General features: G+C 54.0%; 1 protein-coding gene across 1 annotated transcript in view; it reads left to right on the top strand.

Annotated features, from left to right (window-relative positions):
- The window catches only part of SYT13 (synaptotagmin 13), a 43537-nt gene extending 33451 nt beyond the window's left edge, over window positions 1-10086 (top strand). Inside the window, exons 4-6 of the mRNA XM_045808686.2 lie at window positions 343-644; window positions 4654-4783; window positions 6439-10086. Coding sequence (XP_045664642.1) covers window positions 343-644; window positions 4654-4783; window positions 6439-6743 — 737 coding nt within the window. The 3' untranslated portion in view covers window positions 6744-10086. The remainder of the gene's footprint in view (window positions 1-342; window positions 645-4653; window positions 4784-6438) is intronic.
- The last annotated feature ends 4844 nt before the right edge of the window (window positions 10087-14930 follow it).

Genomic DNA, 14930 nt, shown 5'->3' with positions numbered 1-14930 from the left:
ACGGTGTCAGAACACAAAAGTCATTAGCCGTTCGTGGGACCTGGCATCTCGGGGACACCCCGGGGTCATGAGGCGGGGAGGACTCTGGGAAGCCTCCCCGTCCCGCCCGTCTTCTCTGGGGACCAGCGTGTACTGACACGGGCCGCCTCCGGGGAGCTCCAGTGTCTAAGTGTCTTGCTGAAGGGCGATTCCACAAAGCCACGGTGGTCGGCCCCAGGGCTCTCGTCCACCTAAGGTCATGACCGTGAAGCTGGACGTGGCCGCTCCAAGCCGGCCCGTGCCGCTCCCCTCCCCTCGTCCTCGCGAAGTCCCACGTCCGTATTGCTGTCTCCTTGGCTGCAGCTGTGACCAGCGGCCACGACGGAGGCTGTGACTGCTACATCCAAGGCAGCGTGGCCAACAGGACCGGCACGGTGGAGGCCCAGACAGCTCTGAAGAAGCGGCAGCTGCACACCACCTGGGAGGAAGGCCTGGTGCTCCCCCTGGCGGAGGAGGAGCTCCCCACGGCCACGCTGCTGCTCACCCTGCGGACCTGCGACCGCTTCTCCCGCCACAGCGTGCTCGGGGAGCTCCGCCTGGGCCTGGACGGGGCGTCTGTGCCTCTGGGGGCCGCCCAGTGGGGTGAGCTGAAGACTTCAGTTAAGGTAGGGTGACCTCTTGCCAGGAAAGGTGAAACCCGTTAGGGGAGCTTGGGGTGGTGGTACTGGGCCAGCGCTCACGAAGCAAGCTCCACAGGCCCTCCCAGCATGTGCGTGCGTGCGTGCGTGTGTGTGCGTGTGTGTGCATGCAAGGAAGACTGGAGTCGTGAACAGGGTGGAGAGCTGCAGCAGACCCCACAGCCCAGGCTGTGGAATTCCCAGCATCTGGTTTTGCTTCTAGCTGACCGTGCAGAGATCCCCCTGCCATCGTGGAAAACGTGTTATGAATGTCTGGGCTCTAACGCTGACAGAAATACCCCCATCCGAACTCATGCACGTTCCCTGTGTCCCTACTATGTGCCAGGCACTGCAGGGGAGATGGGCATCATATAGAAAGCCTCTACGCCTAGCACTTACAGGCCGGGGGAATAAATTAGAGCAGACAAGTGACAATGACAACGACAACGATGATAGCGGACATGGGTTGAATCCTAAGACATCTAAGAGAGGCCTAACCGAGGTGCTCTGATGGAGAGTTCTAGAAGGCCTGGTGGGAAGTGTTGTTTGTGCTGGGCTTTGAAGTACAGACTGGGCTGGCGGCAGCCCCAGAGCCCAGTGTTCTCCTGGGGTCCCCAGCCCTGGGACGGTTCTCCACACCCCTGTGCTGCGGGGGGAGCCGAGGGTGGGAGAGAAGGGTCTGCCGGCTGTGTGCTGTTTAGAGAGGAGTTCCTTGGAGAGCAAACTGGCATTCCTCAGGGGCCGGGCAGCGAGGGGTCAGAGAGGTCAAGGCCATAGGACGGTGTGTGGTTATTTAGGCCCTCGGGTCAAGGCCTCATCCAAGGGCTGCCGCAGGGGAGCCGAGAGGGAGCCTTCTGGGGGACCGGTCTCAACCAGCTGATCAGTGCCTCACGGGGAGACTGCTTAGCCTACAAAACCCCAAGTATCTACTGCCTGGCCCTTTACGGAGAACGTTTGCCGACTGCGCTGGAGTGATAACAATGCCACAAAGGGCCTGCGGTGTTGAGTCCTTACCCCCTATCAGTTGCTGTGCTTAGAGAGTCACTTCAGTCCTCAGAGCGGCCTGGCAGAAACGACAACGTGACTCGTGTACAGATGTGCAGACAGGGGCCTCGAGCGGTGGGGTAACCCTCGCAGGGTCCCCCAGCTTGGACCCCGCCAGCTCGGCCTTGCGGCCAGGTTGGTCTGGCTCTAAGTCTGGGGCTGTCCCCTCGCCGCCGTGCCATGTACGTGGCCGACCGCCTACGAGGCCCTGTCCGCTGGGACCTTCCCTGACGGACACTTGCACTCCCCACCTGCCCCCTTGTGGACTAGCATCTCTTCCTCGCCTTATTTTTCTTTCTTTCCCAGCCGCAGACCCTTGATAAAAATTGACAGTCACTCTCAGCTGGAACTAGGCTGTTCGGCAGCAAGCTCCCTAATGAGTGTGTGATTTGGGACCCGAGCAGAATCACAGCCGGGGGCCCTGGGAAGAGGATCTGACACTTGTGGTTCATTCAGCTGGTAAACCAGCTTTCTCTGGAGGGGGAGGGGCTCCCCCAGGGCTTCGGAGACTTCTAGCTGGAAGTCTCAGACCTGCTGTCCCTCCCCCTTGAAGAGCAAAGCGCATCCCTTCATCCGGCAAATACTATGCCCAATTTCCAGCACGTGCCAGGCCCCGTGCCAGGAGCTGGGGACGCAGCAGTAATTAAGGCCGGGCCCTGCCCTTACCGTGCGCGCCTTCTCACCAGCACCATAGGTGCCCCCAAAGACACCCCCGCTGGCCTGCTTCCCCACACGTGAGGAATGCCAGAGGCAGCATGCTGGCAGACCTGGGAGCTGGTGCCCTGAGGCCGGTGGGGGTGGCCCTGGCTCCAGCTGGGGGTGCGAGCTGAGGTGAGCAAGGTGGGTGGAGCGTTCCGTGGCCACAGCCCCGAAGCTTCTCTCCTCTAGGCCAGAATGAGTTAACCAGGGGCCGTCGGTGCCCCAGTTCTCACCGGAAGACGCTCAGCCAAACAGCGGCGTGTGCGTCACCGGGGATCATAGAGCCCCCCCACTCCGAGGCCATCTTGAATGATTCCCTGAGAGCCCAAGAGAAAGTTGGGGGGCAGGGTGAGGGTGAAGAGAGTTATTTTTGCCGACAGGTACTTGAAGCAGCAGAGCTGAGGGGAGCAGAGACTGCTAAAATTATCGGGCTGTGGTACAGCGAGTGGGGCTCCCCCGGGGCTCTTGGCACCCCTCTACAGAGGTGACGAGCCCTTCCCAGGCTGACGGGCCCGGGTTCCTCTCACCTGGCTTCGGGGGAGCAGGACGCTGAAGCCGAATCATCCCGTGGCTGCAGCTCAGGCCAACCGTGGACCTCAAGAAGTATCTAGAATCAGGAGGTGGGGGCCGGGCCCTCTGGGTGCCCGGACAGGTCCCTGGGCCTAGTTCCTTCACTGGGGAATGACAGGTCTGAAAATCTCGGGTTAGGGCTCGGGCTGCGGTATCAGACCAGACCTTCGTTCAAGGCTCAGCTTTGCTGCTTCACGTCCTTTGGCTACGTGACCTCGGGCAGCGACGCCCCCTCTCCAGCGTCAAGGTCTTATGCTTCAAATGGGAACGAGATTAGTATCGCTAGGGTCGTTGTCAAGATTCAGTAGGGTACTTTCTCACAAATATTAATTGTGTGCCAACTGTATGCTACGTGCTGGGGAACGGCTTTGTGGGAGCCTGTAGCCTGGTGGGACCGATCATACAATTGCCCCTGGCACATAGTAAGTGTTTAATCAGGCTTCGCGGCTATTACTCATGTCCTTGCCAAAGTCCCTGGTAGCTCCCAGATCATTTTGTCATGTGACTAGTTACTTAGGGCCGATTGAATCACTGGGGTCATGTTGAAGACATTGTTCCCCCCCAGAGAAAAGGGGAGACCCAGGCAGAGGGCTGACCAGCCTCAACCAGCCACATTGCCAAAGCCTAGACTGGCTCCTGTTGATCTAGAAACAACATTCCCACTTAATCATCTCGAAAAGTGCTGAGTATCCTTCCTTGATGACCGATGGTGATCATCAAGGCCGACCGTTCCACAGCACTTCACGTGGGCCAGGCCATTGGGTGGATGTATTATTATGCCCATTTTACAGATGAGGCCCTGGAGGCGTGGGGAAGTGAAGTCACGTGCCAGCGGGCACACAGCGTGTGAATGGCAGGATCGGAGCTCTGACCCCGATGGTCCGGTGCGAGGGTCTATACCCTTAGCACTACCTTGGGACTGTGACAGACATCTGCCTCCTGGGGGCTCTTTGGCTCATTTTTGTCTCTCGGGGGATTTGCAGACACTCCAAACAAGTGCTTGCAGGAATTTCAGCGGAGACGCTCTGGAAAGCGGCAGACGGGGCATCCCCACCTCCTGCAGAGCGTACTTACTTCCAGTGGCCTCTGGTGCCCTTCCTACCATCGGCCGCCCAGCTTTTGTGCTGACACAGTTGGCCATTCTGTTGACCAAGCAAGGCCCTGCTCAACATTCGCACACCACATATTGACTCTGAGCCCTACAGGGGCTGGAAGGAATTACCTTCTCAAACAGAGTAATGGATCACACCTCCCCGCGGCCCCGGGAGCCTGACCGGTCGATGCCATGGTTCTCAAACTGTGTCCCCTAGGACCCCAGTGCTCTATAAAGATACCCCAAGAACTTGTACAGGGGTGCTGGTGAAGGGTGAGAAGGGATCCTGGCCCTCTGCCCCTGCCACATCCTAAGTGGCATCTCTTCAATCTGTTTTATGTGTTGGGTTTGAATATACGATATTTGGAAAACACATCTTGTGGCAAATGGGAAACTCTTATTGAAGCACATGGTACGTATAATTCCTCTGGGCCCCCCTCGCTTCTGTAGGAGAGCAGTGTTGGTGGGTAAATGGTTTCTGGGACACCTGTCGGATACAAGGCCGGTGTGACCCCAGCCTCAGCGCTAGCCGATGGGTCAGAAGGCACCGCTAAGGAAAGCTCCCCTCCTTCCGCCTCTTTTCTGTTTCAGGAGCCGTCTGCAGGAACTGGAGAGGTCCTTCTGTCCATCAGCTACCTCCCGGCTGCCAACCGCCTCCTGGTCGTGCTCATTAAGGCCAAGAACCTTCACTCTCACCAGTCCAAGGCGCTCCTGGGGAAGGGTGAGTGAGAACAACACTCCCTGCTTTAAATTCATATCCCTTTACTCCTGGGCCAATCCCTTCATCAGGCCCAGGCGTGAGTTACCTGGAGCTCCCGACCTTGCAGGTCCACATGCCAAGAACCAGTCTCACCCGTGGCTCAGAGGAAGCTGAGGATCGGAGGGTAGCCACGGAGCACAGTAGCCGGACCATAGAGGAAACTTGGCTCAGCCCGTCACCCACAACGGGCCGGACTCACCTCACTGGCAGGTGTGGGGAAGGCCAGGCTGTCCTCCTGTCTTAGGCAGCCATCACTGTGTGCCCCACACCCAACCCCAGTCTCTCCTCTCTTCTCATCTTTGTCAACTTGCCACCCCCACGCCAGCTGAGTGTGGGTGCTGGCAGAAGGTGTGTGGGTGCCTGGGCCGAGGCGGCCTGAAGCTGAGGGCGTCTGTGCCCCATATACCCAAGTAAGCATCTCTTCGACATTCTGGAAGCCTCGGTTTTTCCTTCTGGATGCCCCAGCACAGACTAGACCCCTGAGTCTTGGGGACCAAACAGGCTCTCTTGTCAGAGCCGGAAAGCAGCCCTGGTTGGCAGTATGATACCTGGACCCGAAGCCAAGTGCTTAGAGCAGGATATAAATAACCAGGTATTTATAGCAGGATACAAGTAAAGAAGTACCACCGGTTCAGAATCTTGGAGCAAACAATTTTGGGCAAATGACATCAGAAGGGCCGGTCTTGCGGGCCGATCCCCCAGCCGAAGGCCAGAACTCAGTGCTTTTCCTCATCCCCTCCAGACACTTCTTCGCCTCCTTTTTTACAGCTCCTGTCAGGACAATTACAACACAACACTTTGTCTCTCAAATCTGTCTGCTGAAATAACAAGCTAGCCGCCCGGGGGTGATAATTATAGCCGTAAATACCGAGGAACAATTATTCTCACATTAGCTTTGGGGAGTATGACTAATGAAAACATAATCTGGCTTCTGAGCCTGGTGATGTCCCGTGCGAGCTTGTCCTGTGACCCGTGCCGCTCTCCTGGGGGTGGGGGGGTTCAGCTCTATCGGCCCAGGACCCGTGGGGGCCCAGGCAATCTGCCCTCACCCCCCACATGCAGCCGGGGTGCTCCAGTAACATTTATGACACAACAGAGGACAAGAACTCAACCAACCAGCAGGAGACCTTCTATCTTAATAATCAACAAAAACGCGCGGATGGAAAACCAATGGGGTGAGGACAAGGGATGGCTTCGTTTGGCTGGTCTGAGTGGAAAATCAAGCTGTAGTACATTTGAGCTGTTACCTGGGACTTGGGCTGATGTGGGACGTGAAGATGCTGGGAAGGGCTCATGGCAAATCATGGTTCCAGCTCGACCCAGTCGCGGGCAGCCCAGTGACCACCCGGATGTGTTGTACCATTGTGGGTTTTCCACACCGTGGCCTAAGTTCTAAGTGGGCAGGCCCCCTTGCTGTATCCCCACGTCTGGTGCCCCGCGGTGGGCATGCAGTAACTGTGAGAGGGGGACAGAGTGAGGGGGGGTGCGGAGAGAGGGAGCCTCGGAGCACATCTCCAGCCAGAGACCCTGTCTCTCCAGCCCTAAGAGGGAGCATCATCCTTGGCCCGCCCCCCCCCCCCCCCGGGCTCACCCTTCTGTCTCTCTCTTTCCCCCAGATGTCTCTGTCAAGGTGACCTTAAAGCACCAGGCTCAGAAGCTGAAGAAGAAGCAGACGAAACGGGCCAAGCACAAGATCAACCCCGTGTGGAATGAGATGGTCATGTTCGAGCTGCCCGACGAGCTGCTGCAGGCGTCCAGCGTGGAGCTGGAGGTGCTGGGCCAGGATGACGAGGGGCAGAGCTGTGCGCTCGGCCGCTGCAGCCTGGGCCTGCACGCCTCGGGCTCCGAGCGCAGCCACTGGGAGGAGATGCTCAAAAACCCTCGCCGCCAGATCGCCATGTGGCATCAGCTGCACCCGTAGCCAGCTGCCCGGGCGCCTCCCTCCTCCGGCCCCAGCCCCGCCCCTCCGGCCCTGCTGCCCTCCGTGACGTCCTCTTCGTGCCCCATCCTCATTCTGACACCCAGGAGACAGATGTGTTTGCAAAGGCCAGGCCCCCGTCCCTCTCCTAGTACACTCTCACTTCTAGAATATGAGCAGGGCAGGGCAGTGTGTGGAAACAGGACGTTTGGGTCGCACCGAGGAATGCATGTCGCTTCTCTGTGCTGTTGAAGAGACACTTGTTGAATAGAGCCCATGTGCACGTGTGGCAGGTGGGGTCAGGCCCCAGGCAGGGAAAGCTTAATGTGGGGACGAATGTATGCAAAGAATGTGGCTCTTTAAAAATAAGCATTTTCAAAAACGATGGAGGAAAGAGAGCATCCCGGATCAACTCACAGAGTTAGGGGTTGGGATGGGTGGGACGAAATCTTAGCCAGCACGACATGGTGCGCCTGACCCACGGCAGTCACCCAACGGTTCTCGAACCTTAGTGTGTGAAGAATCACCAGCAGATTCCCCGGGCCCCCTGTACACTCCAAATCAATACTCCTGGCCGCGACCCAGGCACCTGCATTTTTACAAGCCCCATCCGGTTTCGATGCAGAGGTTGCAGCACTGCACTGGGAGAGATCCCTTCTACAACATTCCAGACAGGTTTTCCCAGTCCTTGCTGAGACTCCCAACAGCCTGGGGCAGCCAGCTCCAAGGCTGGACATCTCAACTGTCAGTGTGAAATTTGGGAGGCCTCTCTGGTTTTGTTTTTTTTTTTAATTTATTTAATTATTTTAATTCTTAATATTTTCATTTGTGCTCTTCAGATCCTGTTCTTGGACTGAATTTTGTGTTTTTTATTGAAGAACTCTGTTGTTTTATCTCAAAATCAGTTTATGGTCTACTCGGGGAGATCCTCCTTAAGGCGTAGGTGGGACTCCCCTGTTTGTCGCGAGGCGCTTCTTGTCGCACCCACCAGCATCACCAAAGTGACCCTCTGAGACGGAGCCATCGTCCTCAGTGTTCCAGCCATTGCAGGAGGAATTCCGTGGGGGAGGCACATCCTGATTTCGTCTATTTTATCGGGCTGCGTAGAAGTGGCCGAAGAGGGAACTTGAAATAGGAAAGGAAGTCTTTTGCGAATGTGTCTCCCTTCCTCGATTTTCAGGGTCTGCCACTTTCATCAGTAAGTCATCAGCAGCTAGGCTTCAAATTCCTACCTTCTTATCCCAAATAGCTGTCCGCACGGTCAATCAGATGCTGCGTCTTGCCGCGTGGGTATAATATTTACCCATGAACCAGGACTCCCGGGTTCTGTTGGCCATCTGTAAAATGGGGCCAATGCCATGGCAGCTCTGTCTCTGTGAGTGATGTGGTCAATGAAATAGAGCTCGAACACCATAGGCGTCCTCCGGCTAAGAAACTGCAGCCACCCGCAGATCATCTTTAAGCGGCAAGAGGGCAGCTGATGGAGACTGGAAGGGGCCAGAACCGTCCCAGGCAGTTCCAGAACCGTGGATTCTGCATTTGGGCTCCTTGCTACTGACACCCAAACTCTGGGCTTTCAAATGTCGCCCTGTCCTGTGATCTACAAGGGAACCCCTGGGTGAGATGGGTAAGGGCCATGCTTCATGCCTGTGACAAGTCAGGCCGTGCTTAGCCTCTCGCTGAGAATCGGAGCAGCGGCCTCATCACCTTAAGTCATGATTTTCCGTTTCTGTGCAGAAGTAGAAAAGCATCTAAAGAAACAGAAAAAATATCGAATCCCTGTTTAAATGGAAAGTTTTTCAGATAATAGGAGATCTTGCTCATTAAGGCTGGCCACCTCCTGCCAAGTTTTTGTTTGTTTGTTTTTTTGTTTTTTGGGTTTTTTTTGTATTTTTGTATTTTGTATTTTTCTTTCTTTCTTTCTTCTTCTTTTTTTTTTTTGGCAAAGCATTTGTTGGTGATTTCCTATAATGTGCTTCTGAGATGCCCCTCACACTCCGGCCTCCCGGTTTTGGTCGGCATGGCCACAAGAAAACAAAACATTTCCTACGTAGGCTGACGGGTAATCTCTTCTTGGTAACATCCACTATTCCAGTGTAGAAAAGCCTGGATTCTAGACTTAACATCGGGAAACACAGGTTCTACTTCCTCATGAATCTATGCACCTGCCTCCTAGTTATCACGGAAGGATGTCTGAGGCAGGCCGGGGAGCCTCCGATGCCAGAAATGTCAGCTCTGCCTATGGCCATTCCATCACAAGGCTTCCATTTCTTTGTATCTCAAGCGTTTCGTTTTCCAGAATCCAACCTCAAGGTTGCCCCTGATAGGAGTCAAATGCCAGCACAGACCATCTCAGTGTTGCCCGTCACCTCACTTGGCAGGCATGCACAGGAAGGGGGAAGTCTTGCACGGGATTTAGTCCGTCGTGTTCACTGGCATGTTCCAAGAACCTAGAATAAAGCTAGCTCGTGGGCCCTCAATAAATATCTGTTGAATGAATTAATGAATGAGGGATGGAGGGGGGGACTAGACAGAAAAAGACACTGTAAGTGTTCTCAATGGTGAAAGCATCAGCCATCTCGGAACTTTACATTTTAAATTGCCCAGAGACATCAGACAGCCGAATCAACAAACTTCAGTCATCTTCGCATCGGCAAAGCTTGTACCAGACACATTTGTGACTTACTACCGACTTAGAGTAATTGAGTCTCTGTGAAATCAACTGATCATGTTTGAAAGGCATGCCTTGTAACTTGGCCAGGGAGTGTTTTCTAAGAAGGGCATGGAGCCAGGTGAAAATAAAGGGAGAACCCATCGTAGATAGGGCTGGGGCCCCCAGGGTGACCTGGTTCTTTCCTAGATATGGTGACAGGGATTGAGAACGGGGAGTCCATCCTCATTAATCTGTGACTCCACTTCTCACATCAAATTGGTGTGCGTTTGCCACGCATCCCTTGGTCAAGACCTTGCACGTTGTCTGTCCATTTCACTTTGCGATAGGATTTTTGGCATGGGTTGAGTGACCCAGCTCTCCAAATGATGCTATGTAGGGAGGGTAAGATGCAAGGGAGGGTCTCCGGCGACAGTTCCTTTGGGGTGTGAAGGAGTCTTGAGGGGAGGGAGCTGCAGTCTAAGCCAAATCGAGGCGAGGAGCCCCAAAAGAGAGACCTAGCCTTTGTGATTTGTTTCTGCCGCCTGTGTTTCTTGTTGTCAGTGCTAAGTGTGTGTTTGTTTTGCAGTCACGAACCGAAGCACAAAAAGAAGCATGAGACATTGTAGTCCTATGTCTGGTGTCACACTTGGGAGCAAAAACCTTTCAATGGTAAATAAATCATTTCTAGCTGGATCAGGTGGCCGGTGTTTTCTTTTTCCTTTTCACTTAATATTTGAGACACATAAAAGGCACAGACAGTAATTTGACAAACACTCGCAAGCCACTGCCGAATTTTATAAAACTTGACAAATGCCATCGAAGTCCCCTCGGTTTCACTCAGGACAGCGCCCTGTTTCTCCCCACCCCAAACATGTCTTCACCCCTTCCCTCCATGTCCACATAAACTCTGAGCAGCAGAAGAGTATCTTTGTGTTTTAAACTTTATTTAAATTGCATCCCACTATTTGAGCTCCACATGAAAATTCTGAGCTTGACCCATCCACACGTATGTAGTTCCAGCTCATTTATTTATTTATTTATTACTTATGTCTTTGCTGCTGTATAATATTCCATCGTACGGAGAGGCCACAGTCCCATTCTCTTATTGACGTGCATTTAGACGTTTCTTTGTTTTTTTCCATTACAAGATTTCTAGGAACATTCTCGCGCATGTCCCCTTGTTCCCGTGTACGAGTTTCTCTAAGGTATGTCCCTAGGAGTGAGCAGAATTGCTGAATCACAAAGGGCTCTCTGTGCGCGTATGCTTGCACGTGTGTGTGTGTGTGTGTGTGTGTGTGTGTGTGTATACTCATGCCCCTGGTGGCTTTGCTTGAGCACCGAATCCAAGGGGTTACACACAAGCAGGAATGCAGGCATCGGGCCTCTTGGGGCTCTGACTTTATTCTTGAGAAGAAAAATCAGGTAGGTACTAGAGACTTTCCTCTAATGTCCCCAAAAGAAATACTCCCGTCACTGGAAGGTCAGCCAGTGGTTCTCTTGCACTCCAGAAGGTGGGCAGGGACAAGGGGGCTCCTGGAGGCCTGTCACCCTAGGCCCTCCTGGTGGCTGCCGCATCCCTGGCCTCTGGAGGGAGAGCCTCTGGCATCAGGCAAAGGGCAGGGCCTGAATTTTATAGTCAGCAGGGAATTAGCCAGGGCTGATGAAAACCGAAGTTCTTATCAAGGAGAAATGATCCACAAAGAAAGCCACGGGGTGTGTTTGCTTTCCAGGTCTGTGCATGAAATTCCTTATTTTATATTATACACATTTTTATTATATTGTAATGACAACCAGGATTTTTAGTGTCCTAATTAAATAGAAGTAAGTCCTAGTCCACAGAGCTGAGTATACAGGCCATGTTTCACAGGTAACTATGAACATGGCCGGCCGGAGCCTAGAGTTAATATCTGAGAGTCTGGAAGAGCGGGGAAGGGTTCATTAATCACTTTGTACAGGGCTTCCCACTGACCCGCCTGAAATAAGCAGTTCTGCCCCCGCAGATAAACTTGACTCCAGTCTAGAGCACTGCAGGTAGGAGCCAAGAACCTACAACCCAGCGTGGCTATTCACTTCGTGGCCTTGGGCAAGTCACTTGCGTTTGGGCCTCAGTGTCCACATCTGTGAAATGAATTTGGGCCAAAGGATCAGTTGCTCTAAGGTTTTCGGATTCTGTGATCTAGACTGCCAACAATGTACACTTCACACATAGCTCCCGTCTCCTGTCTGGTGCCTAGAACAAACTAAACCCACCTGCTTGTGCACCTGCCCTCTCTGCCCCTGCCTGGTAGGTCCCTCTAGCATCTTCCAACAGTAACCCACTCCTTGAGACAATAGACAACGTCACCTGAAGCTCTGAGTCAGCCTCTCTCATGTGCTCCCCTGCTCATGGAGCTCGTGGTAATTTTCCACCCAAGAGTTTCTTTCTTTCTTTTTCTTTCTTTTTTTTTTTTAACCGCCAGTTGGAAGCACCACCGTTCCAGAAGCTCAGAACCCTAGCATCTGTTCTGTCTCCCTTCTAGGGCAGACACCTGGCAAGGCTAGAGCCAGCCACCGGATGTGCTATGGCTAGATCCAGGCGGTTGGGCATTTTCTTGGTGCGAGTGTTGAAGAACTGGCCCCCCTTCTCCCCTCCTTGTCCTCCTGCAGGTGGGCCAGCACAGATGGTCCTCGGCGGGAACCTCAGAAGCTTCCCCAAGCCAGAGATGGAGGCAGACACCTATCTGGGGGGGAGGTGGGAGGAAGTCAGTCTTGGGGCTGGAAGCCAGGCGTTGCCAAGGAAACCGGTCTCGCGGTGGCCACCATGGGCTCGGGGTCCTGGGATGGTTCTTCTTCAGCTGGGTGTGGTCTCCTTGCAAGCGGCCCAGGCTGCATGGTTTCCCACTCCCATTTCCCAGCACTCCTTTTCAGTGTTTCAGGACAGCCCATTGGCAAGTGGGTGTTGGCAGAAATCCTGCTCCAGACATCCGGGGGCTCAAACCAGGGACAAGCAAGGAGAAACTGGTTTTTCCAGCCAAAAAAACAAACAAAACTTCTCTGCAGCCCCTTTTCCCTTGAAAGCCGGGCGGGATGAGCTCCGGAAGCAGAAGAAGCTGCCCAGAGGGTCTCTAAGCTGAGAAGGGAAAGGTGACCCCCTCTCAGGCAGAGGCGTCCAAGTCAGCAGGCAGCGGAAGCGTAGGTGGCTCTGTGTTAAAAGTCACAGGCAACCCCTCCTCGAGGGTAGCGGCAGGAATTCCGGGTGAACGAGGACAGCAGTGGGAAGCCACACAACTTGCTAGCACCTACTCCATCCTGATCTAAGAAGTAATAATATCACGATAACGAGGATACACAGTCCTCCTGTAGTAGCCCACCGCTCTGTGGTCAGCACTGAAGACACAGACTCAGACGAGTGACTTGCCCAAGGTCTCACAGCTTGTAAGGGGCAGCCGGGGGACTGAATGGGGTGTTCTCTAACCCTGAAGTCCAGACTCTGACACACGGCCAGTGACCAAGGGTCTTTATTGCAAAGGTAACTTAGATGCGCTCACAGTGGCTTTCAAATATTGCCTAGAACTGTGGACTGAGAATTGTTCAGCTGGAAGGAGCTGGAAAGTTCTCTTTCCCGGGGAAAAGAGGGGACACATGCCTGGCTTGGGAGGGACCATTATTCAAGGGAAAGAGCATGTTGGAGTGGAGTATAACTCAAGGAAGCCCCTCAGGGGCAACCGCCAGCTTCATATAGAGAAGAGGCTGGGTCAAGGCCAGGGGTAGCCAGGGGTCAGGTGCAGGGTCACCCTGGTCAAATGAAGTAACCAATGCAGAGACAGAGGAAGCGGAAGAATCCAGGACTTCCCCCATGACCAATATAGAGTGAACAGGATTATACTTGTATCAGGGGCTACTTAAAGTCATTCATTCACCTTTTCAATAAACATTGATTAAATGCCCACTATGTGACAGGAACTGCACACACACACACACACACACACACACACACACACACACACAAGGCCACAAACAGAAATAAATGTATGAAAGGAAATACCAGGGGGGAACAGTGGACAGCGCCTTGAGGGTGGCCATTTAGAGAGGGACCCTAAAAGACGAGAAGAGCTCGGCCATACAACTGTCCTGGGGAAAACCATCCCAGGAAGAGGGTGCGGGGACTGGGGGGTCCTGAGACAGAGAAAAGCGTGGTGAGCTTGAGGAACAGAGGAGGGCAGCTTGGCTGGAGCCCCGTGCTGAGGATACAAGCTGAGGCCGGGACGTAGGCGAGGGCTACATTGCACAAGGCGATGGTCATGCTCGGGACTTCGGAATGCACTCCAAGGGCGGTGGGAAACCACGGGAGAGGGTAAGCAGAGAGGATGCCATGACTAGATCTGTGTTTTCAAAAGATCACTGTAGAAATTGTTACATAGCGCCCCTCAGGTCTTCGGACGACTGGCCAGTGTCCTGAGTCCTCTCTGAATTGAACTTGCCTTGTCCTGTGCATCTTGGAGAGGGTTGCTGGGGAGCAGCTGGGGAGAAGGGGAAGGACGGGAGTGAGCTAGATTTCACTGTCTTTACCCCAGCCTCCAAGCCCTGCTTTGGGGAGGACGACCTCATGGCCAAGTGCAGATGGAAGATCTTTCCGTTCCTTGCTTCCCAGTGATGGAATCATTCACAGGCTCCAGACATGGCCGCCAATGTACGTCAGACCTAGATGGCCGGCAGTGGAGCGAGGGCTGACCCTGGCTCACCTGGGCTGCTCAGACATGGACAGCTATGCCCCTTCGTTGCTTCCTTCCCTATTCCCCCTCTTCTGGGAAAAGAAGAGAAGCAGAATATTCCATGGGAACGGTGAAGTGGCTTTCACAACAGGGAGCCTCTGAGCGACCAACTGGGGGGGCCTGGGAGGGTCACAGGCTGGGAGGAAGACGGCAGGCACTAAGATGACAGAGGTTAAGAAAGGGGGAGAGGGACGGTCCCTGAAAGGAAGCCAGACTAGGGGGAGCAGAAGCTGAGAGCAGGACAACTTAGCATCCTGAGAAGAAGAAATAAAAGGATGTATCTGTCTTTATTGAATTTATGCCCATCTTCGCTCTAAAACAATTTGGGCAAAGCATCGCTAATCACCCGCCGCCACGTCAGTGCCGTTAGCAAACTACCAGGGAAAGACTCTCCCCAGGGGCCGGGTCTGCCCGTGGAGAACTGAGCTAGGAAGTCGCAGGGAGAATCAGAGCAACAGTCTGTCTGTCTGCAACCGCTCTGTGGGTTTCCTCCGAGCACTTCTGTGGGGTAAAGGCATGTGGGGGCAGCTAGATTTATTTTAAATGGTTTCAGTTACACCTCCTTTTGGTGGGTGAGGCACATGGGTTACCTGCTGGAAATGGACTCGACTGCGGGAAAAGAGACAGGCAGGAAGGGGCTTCGAGGCCTCTTCTAGTTCCTTCCATCGTGGTAGCAGGCAGGCTCCTCGCCTGGACCCTGGAGCCCTTGTGATGGAACCCGTTCTGAATTGCCCAGGGCCCGGGCCTGGGATGGAGGCAAGGAGGCAGAGCTTTGACCTTGGTGAG

The sequence above is a fragment of the Ursus americanus genome, chromosome 24 (genome assembly GCF_024610735.1).
Source record: "Ursus americanus isolate L20-20 chromosome 24, mUrsAme1.1.p, whole genome shotgun sequence".
NCBI classification, from domain to species: domain Eukaryota; kingdom Metazoa; phylum Chordata; class Mammalia; order Carnivora; family Ursidae; genus Ursus; species Ursus americanus.
The sequence above is the reverse complement of the archived record's forward strand: the minus strand, read 5'-3'. Positions and strand labels throughout refer to the sequence as shown.